Genomic DNA, 21,343 nt, shown 5'->3' with positions numbered 1-21,343 from the left:
CTCACTCGAACGAAACTTTTAAGCTCCATGTTTACCTGATATCATGTCATGGCGATATGGTAGCAATGAAGCATATCATGAATTTCAAAGGTCCAAATGGTATTACTCCATGTTCGATTTGTCACATCACGGGTACTCGCAATCTCTCAGGGAGCAAGACCCACTATGTTTCTCATACGCCACCGCGTAACCAGCCTACAGGAAATGGAACATACTGGGATTCTCAAAGTCACCTACTCCATACAGAATCAAAGTATTTCTCATTTATCTCGACACTTGATTCCCTCAGAGGTGGACGTAAAGTCAACTTGGCCAGAGTCCAGCGCGAATCTGGCATCAATGGGAAATGTGTTCTTACTGAGCTACCATCAATCTCAATCACCCACTCCTTCCCTCACAATTGGATGCATCTGTGTCTGGAGAATCACTCGAAAAATCTTGTCTCCTTCTGGCAAGGGAGATACAAGGATCTGGATGAGGGAAAAGAGCACTACCGGATCCCTGACAATGTGTGGGAGCAGATCGGGGAGGAAACCTCTCGTGCAGGTGACACAATTCCCTCAGGCTTTGGTCATCGCACTCCTAACATCTGGACTGAGCGACACTTATTCACTGCCGAAGACTGGTCCTGTTGGATGATTCATATCGCACCCTATGTCTTGCGAGGCCGATTCAACAGACCAAAATATTATCACCATTTTATGAAGTTCAACTCGATTCTCAAATGCACGATACAGTACTCTTTCACAGAGCAAGATTTAATCGAACTTGAAGACGACATTATTGTGTATGTGAAAGAGTATGAGAGGTAAGCAACCCTGACGCTATTTCTCTGCCTAACGATGAGCTGAGGTCAGTGGTTGTCTACCATGTAGTATCTACTACCAGTTTTCTTCCGAATGACTGTCCGCATGCCCACTCACTGTCCACGCTCTCCTTCACATCCCTCTTGATATCCGCAACAATGGACCCCCTTGTAATAATTGGACATTCATTATGGAAAGGTGGTGTGGGTCATTGCTCCCGTGCATCAAATCCCGAAGGGAACCGTTCACACCCATCACCTTATGACAATACCAGGCAGCTCAGCTCTTCGAGATCATTAACCGATTCAACCTTACAGATCTCATGCCAATCAACCCCGACAAAAACCTTCCCTCGCAACATGAGAAGTATTTGTCCCAATCTGATTGTGCATTATTGTTCTGTGTTACCAATGTCCTTATGCTTCAAGATAATTTCAACAGATCCTATCTCATTCTTACGCAATCCAGTCACGCGCTCCCATATCCCTGAGCCTTCCATTCGCAAAAAAGTTGCCAAGCAACTCCGTATGTCGTTTGGCAGTACAATGAGCTTCTGGCTGGAGCTCATCCCGCAAGTAATGCCACGCTGGACCAAAGTTCGCATTGGAAATGGTGGGGATCTTATTCGTGGGGCGATCGCTCACAGTGCAAGTGTGAACGAACGGAATTTACACGACGCATCTTTTGTCCGGGTATGTCCAACCATATTGATGCATCACTAGGATTCCCTTCATCGCTTATACACATAAATATATCCACATAGTATGAACTTAACATCGATATCAAAGCACATCTCCCCAAGGCTGAGCTCGAGTTCGTCCAGCAGGTCTTTTATGGTCACCTCGAATATATACTTGAATGTGCCATTCCACCAAATAGGGTTTCAAAGAATGGTGAGCCAAGAATACACCTTCTTGCTGTAATCACAACACTGGACACCGAAGGACACGATGCAACTTCGGAATTGACATATTTCAAATTGGTCTCCTCATATGTCGAGGTTGTGGATCTAAATGCTGTATGTGCCGTTGTTGGCCGACTCAGGGTTGGGAAGGTGGATCCACGGTGGGCAATTGTAGATCGCAGCGGATCCTGGTCTCGCACTGTATTCAAGGACGATTCACTATCTATGGGTGCCCAACAGGACATAGGTTCATGATGTACACGTCATAACGCGCATTACAAAATAGTAATATTACGACTAAAAGATTATCGTGCACATAAGTTTTGATGATAAAATCCTCCTTGCGCAGGATTTAGATAGTCTGAAACCCCAATCCTGTCACCAAGAATCCTACACAGTGCTAAGATTTTTCACGGAATCCTCACGTGTGCATGATTTTATCATGGAATCTTTTTCCTCAGTGTGACTTACAATGCCAATCAACTCATTTTTGTGGATGAGACAGGGTCAACCATCATGCATCATCACATACATATGGCTGGGCCACTTATGGAGATAGGGCTCACCGACATGATTTCTTTGTCCATGGCACTAAGTTTGTACTGAGCATCTAATTGGTAACCATGATATTCACTTTTTATTCTTCAAACTGTTGCTGCCCTTGCCGTGATTGCCGAGGGTGAAGACCCCGGTGCTTGAGCTGTTGATCCAAATAAGGAAATCCCTGCTGTGAGCCATGATCTTGCCAACTTTTTTAGGTAGAGGATTCACCTGCCCCTCTTACCTGTTCAAATCAAAACTGGCAGATTTTTTTGCACTTCCCTGTAATATTTCTACCTACCCAATATTACTACAGACCTCCTAGGACTTCTGCCCACTCTGAAAAGGTTTTCCCACTCTCCAGTAGCTGTTGCTAATTCCACCCTTCACCTACCCACTCCACAATGCTCGATAAGGCAATTCTCTCATGAGCTCACTGACCCAGCAAGCGGGTAGTCCCCCTTGGGTTTTCCCCTTTGCTCCCATTTGTCTTCTATTATGTATATAAGTCCTGTACTGTAGTTGATGGCACCTTAGTGCAAAATCGACAAGACTATCCCCCAGAGTTCACACCCTCTTGTTCTGAAGTTAAGGACCAGACTCCTAAGCATAGGCACAGCGCTCCTCTCCGAGTCACTGAGGCTGTGGTCCTTCCACCCATTCTCTACCTCTGGCCTCCTTCTGGGGAAAGGTCCAGGGACACTGCCCTCCTTGCCATGTGCTTGACACCATATGAAGTTCAGACATGCTGAAAGCACAGGAACAAGTTCAAGAACAAATGTGGATGAAGCAAAAATGGCAGAGCAAGATGGGTGAGGTCTCAGTGGAGTTGCTCAGCACATGAGGCCATAAGTGATATGATGGTGTGTATATTACAGTGTGTGTAAGCGGTTAACTGGAAGTTACTGCTTACCCATGTGACTACATGTACATCGTAATTACATAATACAAGGCCCAAGGACCACTTACAAGGTAAGAAATCAGCTAATAATACACAAGGAAATGGTGCAGAAGAACACATGAGGGGAACTAGGCACCAAATCAGCCACATGCCTATACTGGATGATGCCTACAAGCCAAAAGAAAAAAATCAGTGAACCAAAGACTCTGAACAACCTGAGAAGCACTTTACCATGTGTGTAGTCCACATAGGTAAAGAGCATCCACCCATTAGCATCCACTCTAACCTCACAATATCAGCCCCCCCAATCCACTCAAGTGTTCCCATCCCCCCTACAAACTCACATAATTCTGTTTCATATTCCAAAAGCTAAACATTGAGTACCCAAATGGTGCATATATCTCAATCCTATACCCACCTCCACATGTAGCACTCCCCAACCCCATACATGGGACCGAACAATCACTATCAGGAGCAGGTTGACCAGCACCTGAAATCCATGTAACGCTATTTGAACAATAACATTCTCTTCCATATTCCACTCCCGTGAAAGAATAACCCATCCCTGCACATAAACTCATAGTAAACAGGTGCTTATTAGGGTTTGAAAGGCAGTTGGGAGTCGGAAGACAAACCTTCTTTCTGGTGAGACTATGCTTATGTAGCGCTCTGAAAATTGCCCAAGTGCTTGATTCAATCTCAAACTCATTTCTAAGCACAGCCTGTAATTTGTCAAGATTCAAACCAGGCTGAGGTTGTCAAGGAACTTGGGATCATACATCACAAGTTCTATTTAGATGTGATTTTTGTACTTACATTCACTGCATGGATACCAAGCACTCAGTGTCACCCTCTTGTCTCAACTCAATCCTGATGATCTGTGTATGGAGCAGCAAGCAACTTCCAAACAGTATGTGGACACTCCCAAGGCCTCAGCAATCTCTTATTGGGTCATAATGCACCAAGATGTCTTTTGTGCTGCACTCAAGATATTAGCTAGACAGAGTTAATGGTTTGTTGATGCAAGGGCAATGAGTTTGGGTGCTTAAGCACCACATTTAGGGGGAGTTCTACGGTGCCATTGGGGTTTCCATTCAAATCCTGATTTTGGTAGCAGGTGACTCCACCCCAGATTGCTTCCATCAAAATCGAAACCAGCAGATTTTTTTGCACTTCACTGTAATAAATGTATAAGGTGAGGATAAGGATAAGAGGTACCAGAGAAGGTACTGGAGATCAGAAGTGGAGGTGAACTGGAGGGTATAGCAGAGGTGCAGGGGGAGGATGGACTGGAGGTGGACTGGAACAGTGGCAGAGTGGAGTGGAGGTGAGGTGGAGTTGGTATGGATATGACATATGGGCTAAGTTTGCATTTGAATTTGATATGTCCTGGTTGCCCACAGTTATAACACCTGTCTGTGTTCCTACTTTCCTTGGCAACTTTGGCAGCCCAGGGTTCTCCATTGTGTGTAGTGTTAGTGAGGCGAATTTCCTCATTTAGAAGTCGCCTGATGACATCTTGAATGGTTGTAGAGTCCATGGGTCAGAGGGGGTCATCCAACAGAGTATCGATGATGACAATTAGGGGGGAGTATGATTCTGGGAGATTGTGAATTAGGATGTTGATGATGTCAATTGGGATCATAGGGGACTTGACAGCTTCAAGATGATGTGTGGCATCTTCAACTTTGGTAATCCATTCTCGCATTGTGGTCCCATTGTAGTGCATAGAATTGAATTGATAGTGGAGTGCAGCAATAGAACTACTGCCCTCTGTGCAGAATATGGTTCTGAGTTTGTTCCAGGTTCCAGGTGCATCAGTGTCATCACAATGACTGATATATTTCAGGGAGACATTGAGTAGAATCTCAGCTGCAGCAATATCATGCTTTTCTTGCCAGGCCTGAACAGTCCTGTGATGTGCACTTCCAAGTGGTCGGGGTATATCTCCAGAAACATAGCCCCAGAGTTTCTTCTGGACCAAGTCAGCCTTCATGTACTGGGACCAGGCTGTATAATTGTCGTCATTTAGTTTGTCGAATGGGGTTGTGGCTGGCATGATGATTGAATGAGGAAGGAGTGTAAAATTTTCACCCTCTGAATAACAGTGGTATGATGAGGTGTGAGAAAAATTAAAGAGAGGTGATGATGTGGAAAGGAGGGGGTGAGAGGAAAATGTGAGGTAAACATTGCATGCCTGTCTAAGGGCTTACAGTGATAAAGTGCCATGTCCCATGGGCTTTGAGATTACAGGTGCCTAATAAATAGGACTTTCCAAAATCGATGCAGTCCCAGCGGGACTTATTGCAGGTTCCTGCCTCAAGCCTGAGGACTTTCGATTAATGTGTGCCCAGCAGGACTTATCACAAAATCCCTGCCTCAAACCCAAGGACTTTCTCAATAAGCGTGTGCCCAGTGGGATTTATCACAAATTCTTGCCTCAAACTTGAGGACTTTCTCAACAAGCGCATGCCCAGTGGGACTTATTGCAAATTCTTGCTTCAAACTCAAGGACTTTCACCAACAGCACTATGTACCATGAGAGTTAGGCAGATTTCCTTAATCCCTCAGGTGTCCAGGTGAGCCACCTGGGCTCATAACCTGTTGAAAGTACCAGGTCAACAGCAGTTGGACAACATAGCAGTTAACTCTTAGATTATATAGAGTAATTGTTAGATATGGCAGCTTCGGATGACTCCGGAATGGAATCAGAGACTTAATGTGGAAGGACCTCGGCCTCAGCAACTCATGCAGAGCGCTGTGCCATTGCTGGTTGTCCTGGGGGTCCCTAATTTCAGATCTAGCAGAGGGGAAGTCTCTTAGGGAGGAATCAAGTCAATTTTGGACTAAGGTTACAAGTTACTAGGTACATTGTATATAAGGAGGGGTCTGGAATCAAAAGGAACAAGTGTTGGAGATCAAGCACGAAATCATGTATTTACAATTATTTACTCCGAAAATATACCTTAGCGGTTTACTGTCATCTTGTCCGACCCCGGCCCTGGAGCTGCCATAACCCTATATATTTCTATAACAAGGGTAGGATGAAAGGAGACAAAGGGAGCTGGAAGGAGGAACAGCACCAAGGGTCAAGGGTTTGACTCAATGGTGTTTCCCAAAGGAGGAGTGAAGGGCCAAGGCCCAAGGAGGATGGAAGGAGGATGGGAGTGGGGAATGGCTAGCTGACTGAATAGAAGGAAGCAGCAGCCCAAATAGGAATGAGGGAGTATAGCAGAATTGAATGGGACAATGCAATAGTTGCAAGGTCCAAAGTAAGTCCGGAAAGTCCGAACTCGGAAGTTAAACTCCAGAATATTGGCAAATTCAAATGGCTTCAAATCCAGGTCACATGGCAAGGACACAAAATCATGGACAAGCCCAGTATTGAACCCACGACCTCTAGGGTGTATCCATACACTACTTGCCCTTGAGCCATGCTGGTATAGGCTGTTATTAAACTCTATACTATTGGGAACATATTACTGTACCTACACAACTGGGAGCTGCCTTGGGTTTGAGCATGACAAGGGAGAACCTGCCGCAAGCGGCCCTTCAAGGCATGACACACCTCCAGAGGCATGACACATGAGTTGGCATTTTCCTGCACAACAAAATAAGCAGGCAGCATATATTTCTAAATTTGAACATTCGAAAATTCCCCTCTTGCAAAAATCTGCGAAAAGTGTCAAATGGCGATTTTCGTTTTTAATTCATGAAGTATAATTGCCTTTTTTGGAAATTGAAAATTTGTTTGAATTGAAAATGTCACAGCCACCTTGAAACCGTACTCACAGCGTGATGAGGGACCCAGAGCCTCAGACCCAGTGTGACACGTGACAAAGGACCAATTTGAGCTGTCCCACAAGGCCAGCGTGATGTGTGACAGGCTCCTGGTCATGTAGGCACAGTATATTCTCCAACAGAAATGGGATATGTACTGGTTTGGGGATGGTAATGTTCTGTTCCCCTGTTTGCCTCCTAGTCTGTCTGAATCTAAGCTTTAGTGGGCTATATATTCAACAGCCTGGTAGAGGTAAAAGGCTAATTAGCCTTTACAACTGTCAGGGCACACCCACTGTCAGGGCCTGGCCTTGGACTCAGAGGCTCCCTGACCTCAACCCCCATCTAACCTGTCCTCACACTATGCAGGGCATGAGATGTATAGTAAAAGAAAGTGAAATATGTACACTTGCCTATGTGGGGCATGAGATGAGAAGAAGGGTAAAGGTCTCATCTCCCCGCATGGTTGCTATATAAAGGAATGGGTCACATGCCCACAACTATACAGCTCCTAGAGTTGTGTAGTGTGACCCAGAGGGAACATCCAGGTGGCAGTGCCCAGTAAGCATGGGAATGTTCTGGGCAAGTTGCTCCCCCAGAAATGTGGCTGTGACCCATGGGAACATTCTGGGTGAGCTGCTCACTCAGAAAGTTCCCACACTATCCAGTGCACATGTGTACACAACACACAAAGGCAACAACAAGGCAACAATCAAAGAATAAAGGGAGTAAAGTAGGTGGGGAGTCCAGGGCACCCTAAGGCAGGGTGCTGAACCCTGACACCCACCCAACCCACCTCGACCTGGGTCCACCTCACCTGGTACCCCCTTCTTTCCCCCCTTCTCCATTTCATGTTCTTCTTTCCTGTTCTTCCTTCTCTCTATCTTCTCCTCTATCTCTATCTCTATTTCTATCTTACATGGACAACTTTCATCTATATCTATGTACCATTGACCTGCCCAAGATGTGCACACAACATGCCCAGCCCCAGGCACCCCAGATGCTTCAGGGTGCAACCCAGTACATAGGGGTCCGGGTGGATCGGATAGGATCAGATTAGGATCAGAAATCCCAGATTGGGACAACCTCCCAATGGCCAATCCGGATCCGCCAGATGAAAATCCTGGATGATCCGGGATGATCCAGGATAATAACATCTTAAGATTTCTTTGTATTTTAACATGTATTTACCTGAATTCCGATCATACAATAAATTTGGAAGCTATTCAAATGGGCTATTCATCAATGTAAAGTGTGTTGACACTGTGGGAAACAGTCCTGACACAGTGGTCAGCATGAGTACAGACATTGAGTTACCCCAAAAGACCCGTGTCCAAAAAAGTATTTTGCATTTTTCTCGATAATTTACTGGTCAATTTAGTCTCAAATTGTATATTCTGGAAGCTATTCAAATGGGTTATCCATTGGTGTAAAGTGTGTTGACACCGTGGGAAACAGCCCTGACACCCCTCTGGACAGTGGCCAGCATTGTGCACAGACAGTGAGTTTGGACAGCCACAAGTATTTGCAGACTCGCGTCCAAAAAAGTATTTTGCATTTTTCTTGATAATTTATTGGTCAATTCACTCTCAAATTGTATATTCTGGAAGCTATTCAATAGGGCTATCCAACTATGTAAAGTGTGTCTAGACCGTGGGAAACAGTCTTGACACCCCTCTGGACAGCAGCCAGCAATGTGCACGGACAATGAGTCAGGAGTTAAAATATCTCGGATGACTTTGCTACAATACAATAATTTCGGAGGCCCCCAAACCAATAAGGGGGCCATTAGTTGCATGCTAGCAATGGGACTCCATCCCCAGATCATCTGGGATCATCCCGGATGCCAATCCCGGATCAAGAATACATCCTGACCCCCAATCCTAATCTGGCATCCGGGATTGAAAATTCCGGATCATCCAGGATAATCCGATCCACCCGGAGCCCTACCAGTACATGCATGCATGCAGCATACACCCTCAGGATTGTTGGAGGAAGCACCCTCACTGCATGTATTTACACATGTTCATATTACTGTCATATCCATACAATCCTGACCTCTGCTCCGGGCTCCTGGAACTTTGAAACTGACTCCAGAGCCCTACTTCCCTTCCATCACCTTCTCCTTGCCAACTCCCAAGAGGTTATCCCACCTCTGGCTCCAACACCACCTTCGGTCTGACTCCAGAACATTCTGGGTCTGACCTCAACCTCAACACCTTCCAGATGAGTATGCAACACCTATGCTCCCAACTCCGGACCTCTGCTCTGGAATCCTGTTTGCATCTCTGTCTCTGGAACCTCCAGTCTTAGCTCCAACCTTGGACTTTGACCCCACCTCTGCTTATACCCATTGTATTGGTTAGCTGATTCCATTTAATTACCCTGGAGCTCCAGATAAGTCCAGTAGTCACACTGGATACACTTTCTTTGCTACTTTAACTTTCATATAACTGACTGTACTCTCTGTGTTATAGTCCATGCATACAGGTGAAGAGTTACAATGTTATTTGTTGATGAGTGACACTATTGATGGACTATGAGCAAATGACTCAGTCTCAGTGAAGAACTGAGGGAAAAGAAATGAATTTGAAAGAATGAATATATCCGTGGCCTGGCACTGAGTAGTCACATGGTGGATTCTGGGCCAGAATGTTCCCACACTAACGCAGGAATGTGGCTGTTTAGATTGGAGTACCCTCACCAAGTTCTCCTTATCAGGTAGGCCAGGTCATGAGTAGTAGGTGCCATGTCCACTATCCTGGCCAGAACCGATTAGTGATGTCACACAGCCTGAGGGTGCTCAAGGCCAACACCGTGAATACGGAGGACGGCAAGGGCAAACTACCCCTTCATATAAATCTCAAAGTCATCGCTTGAAAACTGAATGTGCAACCGAAATAACACAGAAAGGGTTGCAATCTTGGTGAGAGAGGAAAGGATTCATCAAAAGGAAGAGAAGATAGGGACTATAGGTGACAGGGAAAAAAGAGAAGGACAAGCGATACATAAATGGGTTGGGGCGATGAGCCCCACGAAAAAAAGCAAATGGAATTTGTTGAGCACTGATCGACTCATAAAACGTAAAGATATGGTATATAATTAGAGAGAAGAGAGATGATTGACGATTGAGGCTATAACGTGCGAGTCAGCGGCGATAATGAAAAGAATGATTTTACTACTGATGACGGAGCGTATTGTACATTCCCTATAATGCAAGTCAGAGGGCTGATCAAAGGGCGGGAAACGGGGTCGCCCACCTCGGCTTTGATATGGGAAGACCTTTCACGGCGAATACTACTGTTAGATGCTAGAACGAATATAAGGGACAGCTATCAAGGCGCTCGGACACTGGAACCTACCAGGGAAGGGATGGGGAAGACCCTTGCTGGGGCCTTCGGAATGGAAGAGCTGTGGGCGCCATTCAGGACGTTCGTTCAGAACAGCGCTATTCCTAAATTTATCGACGAGAGCTGATTTGCCCCTAAGCCAAAGAGCGATGTGATTAAGATGCATTCGAGGGGATTCGAGAGATACGCGACTGGACATACTGGTAATTGGCATAACTCATTTGCAACACTTTCTCGGATTGGAACATGTTCCTGGGAGGGTGAAGTGAATCCATCAGTTAGGACTCGAAAGGTATGCATACATACCACTTCTTGCCCAAGCACTGCTTACAAAACTTCAGCAAGTCTGTGGTCTCAATGAAGTTAACGAACGCATATCTATGTTGAAAGAAGTCGGAGATCGGCTCAGTAGAATCATTCCTTCGGATCAGGGCTATCTTACCCGACGTTACACTGATTCTGAAAATCGATACGGAGATAAAGAAAGTCGACGGCTCGAGGGCAAACCTATCGTCGACCACACGTTCAACTCCCGAACACCCCACCAAAGATTCAAAGAGGAAAAAAAAAACAACTCACTGCCCCAATAAAGTTCTGCAAATCCTTCGAGGTCATCTATAGCCACTTCAAAGTCAACCAGGGAAACAATCGAAACAAAAACATCAACTTGCCTTATTTGGGATGTTCTTCAACATGACCGTAGTCCTCGTATCCAACCCCGCCTCGATCCTCTCCACATCGATAATATTCGCTTCAGGGATGGGTTTCCTCTCTCTATTCATCCCACCAAGCGTCATACTAGTACGAAGTCCAGATCCATGGATACCGCGGCCTAGAGCCCCAACCAAGGAAGAGCCTGACCCAGAGGCAAGACTGGCCGAACTTGAGGAGAACCGTTGGCCGGGGGTTGTTGGCATTTTGACTTCGTGATGTTGAGACTTCATTCGGGTCGGCAAAGAGCCCGCGGAAAGAGACGAATCCGCAGACCCATTCAGCATGCCGTGGACTTCATGACCTACATACGCATTCCCTCTCCATCTTGGATTCTTCGTGACGGCTTCCAATCCACTGTCGCTACTGGAACGAGTATTTGCGCTCCCAGAGACGGAGCCCGCCGTCGTTTGAGCGGAATAATGCGCTGTGGATTGATGGGCGCCCTCCGCAGCGTGGTCCTCCGGGCCCCATCCTGAAGCAGATGTAGGCGTCCCAACATGAGGCGAATCACTCGCCGATGCAGAGGCATTCGACGGTGCTGCTAATCCGGGGAGGGGAGATGCGTGGCCATGCTGAAGGTACACGCCAGGTGCGTATGGCGCATAGTCGTAGTAAGGCATGGAGTGGTGAGCAAGCGGAAAATGAGTGGCATGGCCATGGTGGGGTGGAGGCGAGGGGTGGTTGGTAACACTGGGGAGAGGATAGTTGGGCGCGACCGATTGAAAATGAGCAGAGTTAGGGGATGCAGTGTGAGTTTGCGAAAGTGTAGCGTAGGCATAAGGTGGCATCGCCATGTTAAGGTTGGGATGAGGGTATACGTCGTAGAGCCTCGCTGGGTCTGATATAGCACTCGCGACCGTCTTGTCTCCAGGGTCTGAGGAATCACTCCCGTTCATGGCTTCCACTCCGTAAGGCTCGGCGGCAGGCTGAGGTGAGTACGCAGGAATGTAAGGCGGGGTGAACAAGTGTGCGTGCGATGCTGTTGCAGGATCCTCAGGCGAACCCCAATGTACGACATGAGGGACAGGCGAAAGCGAAACAGGCATCATGCCAGGATGGGGAGGTGGAAGCGCAAGGGTAACGGGAGCTGCGACCCTCGAGGAAGGAGCATTAGAAGCAGGAGAGTTCGAATGATAGTACTGAGCTGAATAAGATTGAGCGTAGTGATGCGGAGCTGCCCAGGGAGCATGCGGGGACGGTGTATGGGGAGGAACGATAGCGCTAGCAGGCGCCCACTCGGTAATGGTGGGAGCTGAATTCGGGCCATGATTCCATGACAGATTACCGAGTCCGCTTGGAGCAAAAAGTGCCATCTCGCCTTCTACGCGTCCAATTGCGCTTTTAATTTCCTCTTTATACAATTCGTCTGCGGCGCCATTGGCGTCGGCTTGATGACCAGGAGCGAATCCGAGACCATTGGAGGTAATAGAAGAAATGGAAGGGTATCGGGAAGAAATAGAAGAAGTGGAATGAGGATGTCCTTGTCGCGTTTGGGAAGCAACTAAATCAGGAAGAATAGAAAGATCGCGACGAGGCGTAGCAGGTGCCGTCCTTGGAGTAGCTTTCGTCTTACCCTTTCGTCCACCTCCACCAGATCCCGAAATGGCAGCATTCTGCTCATCTCCACCAGTACCAGAGCTTTCAAAGGCTGCTCCAGTATCCTCACCCTCCCTCTCCTCTACTTCGTTCGCAGAACGTTGAACATCCCCCTGCTCAGAGTCTTCATCCTTCTTCGACTGCAAACGCCTCGCAATAGCTCCAAGCTCCATCTGCAAACTCGTTAATTCGCCAGGTAAGAAAGACGCTGAGCCAGTCGAAGAACGTCTCGTAAAAGGTGGAGAAGGCGTCGTTCGCTTTCGCGAATTATCGACATCCAATAACGCCTTTGTCTTTGAAGATGGCAACAGCGGCGTGCCAGGAGGCGCCTCACTGGCAGCGCCACCATCATTATTACCCACGCCTTCCTTCCCCATACCGCCATCGTTGGCGGCAGCGACAAGGGTTACCTCAGGGATGGGATGTTCCACCAATTGAACGCTCAGCCTCACGACCCCCTCTCCTTTACCTTCGATGAAAAGTCGAACGATACCTCTTTCTCCTTCCACACCACCCTTCTTTCCTTTGTTGGGTTGGTCGCCCACTGCAGCATTGGCGTCGGAAGATCCAAAAGTGGTAATAAGGACCCTCGCAGCTCTGCAATCAAAATACTCGACTCTATACACCAACACAAAAGGACCCTGGGCTTCTTCGGGTAGCGAAGCTTGTGGCGGTGGCTTTTTTCTCTCTTGCTGCACTTGGAAACTCATGAGATCTCCATAATTTTCCAGAAACCTACGTAACGTCGGCGGTGTTCCGGTTGAAGTGGCAGGAAAAGCAGGATGGGGAGATGGCACCATTGCGGAAAGAGGGGATACTGGAGTGAGCGTGATCTCGAGTGTACCATTTGACTCTGAAATAAATTTCGAAGGTCCAACGAGCTGTATCGGGGGGGGGAGGAGGATTTGATCGATCAGTTCATTTCGGAGATAAAGCAAAAGGCGAAGTTAAGGGGGGGAGGACGATAAACAACGGAAAAATCATCCATGGTGTTGAGGAGAAAAAAAAGGGGAAGAGAGCGCTTACGCGGTAGAGTTCTCCAATTGAAACGAATCTAGATGCAACTTTCTTCCCATTGTCGTTGTTCGTCATTTGCAACGAGGGGATGAACCTCGACGAGAGGAAAGCTTGATGCGCATGTATAGCGGTACGGACATCATAAAACGCCAGTATAATCTAGGGGGGGGGAAAGCGAAATCAAAGAGATCAGAATTGAAATTTCAGGAGTTGATGATGATGTAATAGTCCAAGGGGGAGGGTCATGGGGTTGGATGGAGGGTGAGGGAAAGGCGTGGAATGGAGCGTGTATCGATATGACGTTCAGCAGTTTGGGTGTAGATCGGAAGGTGCAACTTACGATGCCATGCTTTTCCAGTAAGCCAATATACATCCCCTTCAAATCACCAAATGCTATCGGGAACGGTCGAGGACAGCATCAGTTACGAGAAATTTCTCTTGAAAAAAAAAAAAAAAAACCACGACCAATGAAATCGAAACTCACCCCCAAATTCCTCCTTCATTTTTTCAACATCCCACGAGCCAATCGTAGCCTCGGAGCCACCACTCCCCTTCTCACATTCAGATCCCACCGTCGATGCCCCAGCTCCCACTGGGCCTGGACCCACGTACAAAAACAGAAATCGACCCGGTGACTGTGGAGCATCGAGATTCCCCTCCACGCCCACCACACTAACACCGCCTAATCCAATACCCGTATCCAACCCGCCGTTCGGAGTGGAGCCGACGACCTCATCTGAAGATAATCCATATGGCGAACTTGAGATAGAGACGGGCTCCACTAGGGAATTAGTGCCAGACGAATGGGGAGAATCAAACGAAGAAGAAGACGGATTTCCTTGCTTTGGTGTGACGGGTGTGAGGGGAACATAACGACTTTGTTGTCCCCCCACATACGTCGGCTTATCTTTGCCAGCGGATGCAGGAGGTGTAGAATGAGCATCATTTCCGATGATATTACTTTCGACGAATCCCACACTTTCGTCAACCTCTTCGATCAGTTTTGACGAAGAGGAGAGCGCGTGTGCGGGCGTAAGAGGTGGAGTAAGAGGAGATGGGTGTCTTCCGATGGGTGGGTTGTTCGTGGAAGGGGTAGCGATGAGGGAAGAAGAGTCTTCTGCCATCGGTGGCGTAGTTCCCGTGGAATTGCGTGTAGCGGCGCTAGTGACATGATATGAAGGTGGCGTACGAGGAACGACGACAGTAGGTATAGGGGATTTATCCATCGTACCGGCTATCGTCGGAAGCGTAGTGTTATTCGTAGTCATAGCAGTAGGAGTTGGAGTTGTAGAAGAGGACGTAGACGCTGACACAGTAGTAGAAGAGGCCGAAGAATTCGGAGTGGGCGTAGCAACAAGGGGGCCAGGAGCTGGAGTCACACTATTATTATGGATCGCGTTCTTCTTGCTTCCGTTCGTTGCGGATGCAGCGTGTTGATGTTGATGGAGAGATTGGTGAGCCTGGTATTGACGGTATGGTGATTAGCGTTTATGATAGCAGGGGGGGAAGGGGGGTAGATTCCCAATGATCAGAAACCAAGGAATAGGGTGATTCACGAGAGAAGGGAATCAAGGAATACAGAGAAGACATAATTGGATGATAAGGGAGTCCTAACGAACGGGTGGCTTAGAGGATTCTGGTGACCTGTCGTACGAGCGGATCCAGGGTCACGAGTGACAAGGATCGCAAGCAACGCAAGCGAGGTGTTCAAGGCCCCTAATCGAGCGTGTATATAGGGCCCGGGGACCGGGAAGAGTGAAGGTAGCCAATGTGATGCAATATGAAAGAAAAAAAAAAAACAGAGCAAGAAAAAGAGCAAACATAAACAAACACTCCCAGAAACATACCTGAGCTCGAGCCTGAGTGAAATTGCGACTAACACTGCTACTGCTACTATTCTCCGAGCGACTCATCGAAGTAGTTGTTTGTCGTTGAACGACGAATGGATATCAATCTACCAACCAACCAACCAGCAACGGTAGCAAGCCTTTTTAGAGCTCGATCCCGGTGTGGACGCGGATTCGGTCCGCCCTTCGGCCGATTCCCCAAAAAGGTTGAGCTTGATGACGATGCAAGGATGGGGGGTATTCAAGAGAGCAACCAGAATTTATGATGATTAGAATATCACAAGATAGCAAGAAGACGAAGAGGAAGGAAGAGATGAAGGAGGGAGGGGGAGGGAAGGCAGAGAGGGGGGCAGAGATGGGGGGAAAGGGAAAGAGTGAACGGATAGGCAGTCGGGTATCGCGACCCTTATATGTGAGTCCTGAACTAAACGCGATGGATTTTCCTCAGCTTCCTCGTTGAATTTTTGATATTGCGTTTGATGTTGTTACACGATACTTTGGGAAGAAGAACAAACTCACAGTTTCGGAACATGATTGCCACCGAGGACAATGTGGAAGAATGGTATTGGGCCGAAGTGGGGGAACGGAACGATTAACCTTGGCAGAGTAAGGCAAGTTTTGCACGAGGTGCAAGACCACGACTGTGGACTAGATGGATCAGACGAGAACACATAGTATTGAGGTCGAATCAGGTTAGATATGCGTGCGCAATGGATGTGTGAGGAAGTGTATCGTTGAGATTGATCCAAGTTGGCTGGCGACATGAATCCTTTGCGGCTTCTCCCAGCTAGGAAGTGCCCGGGTACCGTTATGGCGGTTTATTGAACAGAGTAAAGGAGAAGGTGACAGCCGAAACGCCGATAAAACCACGAAGGGAGGGGGGGTCAGGGCGCCCAGGAAGGGTTGGCATGGGAAGCGTTACACCAACAGAAACCAAGTTGCCTGCTGTAAAGGGGCTTCTCATTGCGAGTTTCAATACAATGACCATTTATTCCTTCAATGGTTCTAGGTCTCCCTAACCCTGGCGATTTACGCATTTGGACAGAAAGAGTCCTCCGGGATTTTCGAAGAGCATTTTGGGACCACCAAGTTCAATAGGAACTGAAGGGCCCATGGGAACACATGAGCGAAGAGGGCAAGTGCCAAGGGTGCACATGGGTGAGAGCCGCATCTCATTAATCTAGTTGACTTCAACTTGAAGCACATATGGAGCCGCCCCCAACTGGCGGATTTACATGTTTCCCGCGAAATAACAAACTGGTGACTTTGACGACTACCGTCTTACGGGATCAAGTCCGGTTACGGTCCACACACAACAAAGACGCGACTCCCAAGTCCAGAAAAAGGAGGCACCGCCGCCCTCAGTTCTCAGTTACAAGTTTTAGTTCGTGAAGGTGAGCACATAGATGGATGCCAAGATTTACGATAGAGCGAAATGCTTCCAGACCATATCATCGCCATTAACCACAACGAGTGAATCCTGGGCGCTTGGAGCTGTCAAATTTCACTACATCACGTGTTCTGACCAAACAATTCAGATCTCGTTCTCATGCGGCGGAGTCGTGGTGAACTCAAACTGCTTTGAAAGGAGCCGAATTTCTAAAGAGGTCCCGTGCGACCGACCCCAGAAGCAGCAACCCCCATCGTGCGCTGAGGACAGTGAGCAGCCGAGGAACGGAGGGGACCATGATGGACGCAATCGGAGCAGAAGTAGAAGCAACCCGACACCTAACCCGTCCCGACTCTACCCAACCAGAAGATCTTACACACCCGACCAGATCCCTCATGTACGGTGTAAAGAGCCGGGATAGCCGCACTGCCACACATACACACACACACTCAACTGATTCTCTCCACGTCCGTTTTGCTCAGTCTTGACACAACCGAAACTGGTCACGATTCTGTTCTTACCCTTGTTCCATTCATTGTTTACTCCAATGATCTCGCACGCCTACTCGACGGGGCCCATTCGGGAGACCCTTCTAACCGTAATCCGTGGCCGTTATTCGATCTAGTTTAAACACCAGACCAGTGGAAGGGCAGATCATTCCATATCTTGAAGGGTCTATATTTATTTTGGCTCATCGAGTCCAGACCTTGATCAGCTCGCTTAGACATCAACAGTGCAGTACTTCCGCCGGGAGGTTCACCTCTCTTTTTTTCCGTCAGTAGTCGAACCCTCATGACTAACACCGTGTAGGAAATGACTTGCTCAGTCTTCTTAATTCCCAATGCCGCAAAAACTAGGGTTGGTGAAACGAAAGCAAGTAATTTGGTCTCAGATGACCACATTTCAACAACTTCGCCGTGCGACTCTGTCGATTCGCACGGGGTCATTTTGGTCCTGGTTGTTCCAACCCCTCTTGCGTGGAGCTTGAATTAACTTTCCAATTCACACACATCCCTGATCTGTGCGTCGTAACGTTGTGGTGTGGTGTGAATAGCCATGTTGGTCTTTCCATTTCAGGTGGAATGTTTGAGCATCCAGGCTGTAAAAGACGCATCTTTTCGTCACACTTTAAAGCGAACATTACAACTGTCGAATCCATTGATTGACTAGCCTAATTGGCTTCCGACGAGCGATGCATGCGTGCACCCCTGACCATTCCGCTAGCTATCCCTGAAGTATATATACGATGCAGAACTCTCGGCCGTATTATCTAGGCTGCGACCATGGCGCCTCTCCAACAATTACGTTGACGTACCACGCAGTCATATATAACCAACATCATTCGCACACAGTGCTTCATACCGGAAGTCCGGCGCATGCCTATTTCCGTAGTCAAGGCTTGCAATCCGATCATGACCGCCATATCAGCGATCGATGACGTTTGCGGCTATGCAATGTTACCCGATCTGGTCATGATTTCTTCACGGTCCCACGCCTCGTACCGCACTTATTCCCCAGCTAGCAAGTCGCGTTAGCACTGTCAGTCTCATGACATATATATCCAAGATACCTCCCACAGTTCCAACAAAGAATGAAGGCGCTATGAACATCGAGAATGCTACACAGAACTTGCGACTTCGTAACTTGCGCATGGACCTGCGACCCAAATTCTTATACACAAGATTCCCCCCACAAATACACTTCATCTTATCCGACCGAATCTCCGATTTCACCGCCTATCACTGACTCGCTTAGGAGCATCGATTCACGAAGCGAGCATTGGAGCCGTAGTCCCTGAAGGTGCGATATTGGTCAATCCGCCACGTGAAATGATGTATGGAAACGCGAAAAGAATGGTTCCAACGATAGCGCACAGGGCAGTTACCACACGTGCCACAAGGTTCCCAAGCGTGAGGCATTTCGGGCGATAAAATACATGAAACGAACACGTACGTGGCAACGTCTGCACGTCCTGGATGACGTTTTTTTGTATACGGTCACCCACCGATAAGCGTGGAAAGGGCGAGGGCTGCTTGAATTAACCTGCTCTGTAATAAAACATTGGAGAAAGTAGACATTGTATATTTCGCATCACTTACAACGGCATCCTCGACATATCCAACTACCGAGTTTGCGTCCCTGAGAATGCTGTCCTGTAGTGATGTGTTCGTTACGGCCCCGACCTCGACTAGACCCGCAAGATGGGACCAGTCAAGGCTGAGCTGATCGCGTCTTCGACGCCTCCTTGGCACCCGGAGATTACCAAACCAGTTCTTGGAACTGCATGTCAGTATGAGTGCGAATACGCTTGCTCGAACGTCTTACCTGCTGGGACCCCAACTGAGCGTTATTTCGATCCACGACATTGCAAATGCATGGGGTGACATAGCTGAGCGCGAGTGCATATCATGCCGTAGCAAGCAGAAGATCATCAAGTAGCTCGGTATGTTTTTGAAGAAAAAGAATGCCACGGGAGAAAAAAACTGCGGGTCACTTGGGACTGAGTAGTCGTTAGCGGGGGTCGATGCCTCGGACGAATCCAAAAGGGGCGGAGACCATCCCGCTATTACATGCCATTGTGCCAATATTGGAGTTGGCATAGGGTTTGGCGGAGCAGTTACGGGAAAGAGGTCCCCGATATGTTGTACGAGTTGGCGGTGTTTGGATTTGATATATATTACTGATAATGGAACTGGGGCACACGTGGCTTGCATCGACAATCTCCTGCCAGAATGCAACGCTCACGTCCACACCTTGGGCGAAAGCACTTGGATCCACGAGCTGAAGGCAATAATGATCAAAGGTAGCATAGTGATGAACCGACAACGAATACCCACAGTAAAGCTCAGCACCGGCCACTCAGATGCCCCCAGTCTTGCTAGTGGTGTCATTAGGAATAAATGGAGAATACAGAGCGCCGATCCGGCCTAGAGATAACTCAGTACCTGTTGAAGGACTCCTTATGATATTGCCTAACTAACGGTGCCAACAAACTGGAGCGTCGGATCAGTTGTCATTGGTGAATGGTACACCACGGAATCGCGCACCCCTGCAGCATCCACAAACGGGGTACACCTCTTTTATTCGTATTGGGATCTGTGGCAGTTCTGTAGCGCAACTCGGGATGTCCCATGTCCGTTCAGCTCGAATTCCGTGATACACACATAAGAGACTATAGCGAGTTGTAAATCGCCATACGGATGCGTCCTCAGACAGTCGGACTGGTGAAAAACTGGGATTGTAACTCGTTCACTTGTACAGACGCGTACTTCATTTGGAATGGAAACATGATGAGTGTAACGACTTGTCGAGTAACATAACGAACAAGAAGGATACTAATCTTGTGAATGGGAACTGAGGGGAACGAAGTTTTAACAAGCTCCGTTCCTGGAACATCAGTGTCAGACAAGCCAACAATAGAATCCATCAGTCAATCAGAATAATTAGCCTCAGAGATATGAGATGGCTATTTCTGAGGCAGAGGTGATGTTAGTGGAAGTAAGGTGTGTCCCGTTAGGTGTAACGATGTTTTGAATGGTCGCTCCCCTCGGACCAACTTCCAGCCCCCCGTGTTTGCGATCGTGACGAGCGAACGTGTTGTAGAAATTGATACTGCCCACAAAAGACTGAGAGTTGGGCCCCTCGATACCCCATGATGCCGCGGTACAGACAGGAGGTATAACTGAAGGCATGTATCCTTTCGCCGCGCGGCCAGTGGTTAAATTCTCAACAGTTCCGTTGTATCCGTTGTCCGACACTTCTACAGTTATCCTAGCTATATCCCTGGCATTGAAGGATACTACCGGGGGAATGGGTGCCTGTGCTGGTCAGGGTACAGTAACGAATAAGTCATCAACACACTGCACGAAAGTCAGCCTCATTAGATACGTACCAAAGACTTGAACAGTCCCATTGGGATTAATTGAGAAACCGACAAATACGAAGATACGAATAGTGCACTGAAGGCCAACTCCTGCATTCAAGTATTGGACGCTATCCGCGGTCAAATTGGCCGGGCGAAATTCCGGAATAACAAAGTTCGAGGTAACAAGATCATAATTAGTGGACTGCAAGTACGAGGAAGCGCACGGTTGAATGGTGAGATCCCGGGTTATACACATATGAGTATTAAGCCTAAGGCGCGATAGCTTACTTCATTGAGGATCGCACCAGCGAATCCCTGATTGCTGTCAGCCAATCCAGGGGAGATTGGCAGTGGGATGGGCCGTGACAGAGGCGGCGAAGGAAAGAAGGGTCGCGATGAAGCTACAGTGTAGGTTGATTATTCATGGCAGCTCCGCAATGAAAAATCCTGCTAGACAACTTCACCTCAAATTAAAATCCTACTATAAAAACAGTGGATAATGTAATTTTCTACCAGGTTTTGAAAATTTGGTATGACTGCCAATTTTTTTTTAAAAACTAATTTCTATTTTTGGAAGGTGGAGGTAAGGAACACGAAATTAGTTATCAAAAAGACTTTGTTTTATTCGTCTAT

At 47.7% G+C, this 21,343-nt stretch overlaps 7 protein-coding genes across 7 annotated transcripts; 1 reads left to right on the top strand and 6 right to left on the bottom strand.

Annotated features, from left to right (window-relative positions):
* The first annotated feature begins 1,123 nt into the window (after window positions 1–1,123).
* Window positions 1,124–2,019, top strand: EI90DRAFT_3293054 (uncharacterized protein). Its single transcript, XM_039067362.1, has 2 exons — window positions 1,124–1,498; window positions 1,570–2,019. The coding sequence occupies exons 1-2, from the start codon at window positions 1,166–1,168 to the stop codon at window positions 1,963–1,965; spliced, it is 729 nt and encodes a 242-aa protein (XP_038910122.1). The 5' UTR covers window positions 1,124–1,165; the 3' UTR covers window positions 1,966–2,019.
* A 1,192-nt stretch (window positions 2,020–3,211) lies between these two features.
* EI90DRAFT_3081828 (uncharacterized protein) lies at window positions 3,212–4,145 on the bottom strand (the record flags this gene model as incomplete). The annotated part of the gene is given in 4 exon segments (XM_039061965.1): window positions 3,212–3,390; window positions 3,403–3,716; window positions 3,787–3,873; window positions 3,968–4,145. A coding segment is annotated over 1 exon segment (216 nt), but the record flags the coding sequence as incomplete, so codon positions are not given.
* A 6,089-nt stretch (window positions 4,146–10,234) lies between these two features.
* On the bottom strand, window positions 10,235–11,063 carry EI90DRAFT_2940327 (RNA recognition motif 2-domain-containing protein; the record flags this gene model as incomplete). The annotated part of the gene is made up of 6 exons (XM_039055242.1): window positions 10,235–10,415; window positions 10,483–10,533; window positions 10,588–10,659; window positions 10,724–10,775; window positions 10,861–10,905; window positions 10,949–11,063. The coding sequence occupies 6 exons, from the start codon at window positions 11,061–11,063 to the stop codon at window positions 10,235–10,237; spliced, it is 516 nt and encodes a 171-aa protein (XP_038910120.1).
* Window positions 11,064–13,502: 2,439 nt separating this feature from the next.
* EI90DRAFT_2631072 (uncharacterized protein) lies at window positions 13,503–15,203 on the bottom strand. Its single transcript, XM_039053364.1, has 3 exons — window positions 14,093–15,203; window positions 13,949–14,045; window positions 13,503–13,767 (listed from the first exon to the last, which is right to left on the bottom strand). Exons 1-2 carry the CDS (start codon window positions 14,874–14,876, stop codon window positions 14,002–14,004), a joined length of 828 nt encoding a protein of 275 aa, XP_038910119.1. The 5' UTR covers window positions 14,877–15,203; the 3' UTR covers window positions 13,503–13,767; window positions 13,949–14,001.
* A 1,807-nt stretch (window positions 15,204–17,010) lies between these two features.
* EI90DRAFT_3081820 (uncharacterized protein) lies at window positions 17,011–17,735 on the bottom strand (the record flags this gene model as incomplete). The annotated part of the gene is made up of 2 exons (XM_039061964.1): window positions 17,011–17,462; window positions 17,487–17,735. A coding segment is annotated over one exon (249 nt), but the record flags the coding sequence as incomplete, so codon positions are not given.
* Window positions 17,736–18,433: 698 nt separating this feature from the next.
* EI90DRAFT_3081815 (uncharacterized protein) lies at window positions 18,434–19,641 on the bottom strand. Its single transcript, XM_039061963.1, has 4 exons — window positions 19,171–19,641; window positions 18,945–19,119; window positions 18,799–18,893; window positions 18,434–18,639 (listed from the first exon to the last, which is right to left on the bottom strand). Exons 1-3 carry the CDS (start codon window positions 19,557–19,559, stop codon window positions 18,843–18,845), a joined length of 615 nt encoding a protein of 204 aa, XP_038910117.1. The 5' UTR covers window positions 19,560–19,641; the 3' UTR covers window positions 18,434–18,639; window positions 18,799–18,842.
* A 653-nt stretch (window positions 19,642–20,294) lies between these two features.
* EI90DRAFT_3020734 (uncharacterized protein) lies at window positions 20,295–20,966 on the bottom strand (the record flags this gene model as incomplete). Its single annotated transcript, XM_039057541.1, has 2 exons — window positions 20,295–20,668; window positions 20,738–20,966. The coding sequence occupies 2 exons, from the start codon at window positions 20,964–20,966 to the stop codon at window positions 20,295–20,297; spliced, it is 603 nt and encodes a 200-aa protein (XP_038910116.1).
* Between the last annotated feature and the right edge of the window lie 377 nt (window positions 20,967–21,343).

This window comes from Cantharellus anzutake (assembly GCF_015039405.1).
Source record: "Cantharellus anzutake strain C23 chromosome Unknown EI90scaffold_88, whole genome shotgun sequence".
In the NCBI taxonomy this organism is placed as follows: domain Eukaryota; kingdom Fungi; phylum Basidiomycota; class Agaricomycetes; order Cantharellales; family Hydnaceae; genus Cantharellus; species Cantharellus anzutake.
Note: the sequence above shows the minus strand (reverse complement) of the source record. Positions and strands in the feature narration are given on the sequence as shown.

Excerpts from the sequence above, each read along its gene's own strand:
- EI90DRAFT_3293054 (XM_039067362.1), top strand. The coding sequence starts at position 1,166 with ATGAGAAGTATTTGTCCCAATCTGATTGTGCATTATTGTTCTGTGTTA. Across the intron at positions 1,499-1,569 it reads ACGACGCATCTTTTGTCCGG|TATGAACTTAACATCGATAT; the intron begins GTATGTCCAACC and ends ATATCCACATAG.
- EI90DRAFT_2631072 (XM_039053364.1), bottom strand. The coding sequence starts at position 14,876 with ATGACTACGAATAACACTACGCTTCCGACGATAGCCGGTACGATGGAT. Across the intron at positions 14,046-14,092 it reads AATGAAGGAGGAATTTGGGG|AGAAATTTCTCGTAACTGAT; the intron begins GTGAGTTTCGAT and ends TTTTTTTTCAAG.
- EI90DRAFT_3081815 (XM_039061963.1), bottom strand. The coding sequence starts at position 19,559 with ATGCAAGCCACGTGTGCCCCAGTTCCATTATCAGTAATATATATCAAA. Across the intron at positions 19,120-19,170 it reads CTCAGTTGGGGTCCCAGCAG|GAACTGGTTTGGTAATCTCC; the intron begins GTAAGACGTTCG and ends ATGCAGTTCCAA. Across the intron at positions 18,894-18,944 it reads GATATGTCGAGGATGCCGTT|AGCAGGTTAATTCAAGCAGC; the intron begins GTAAGTGATGCG and ends GTTTTATTACAG.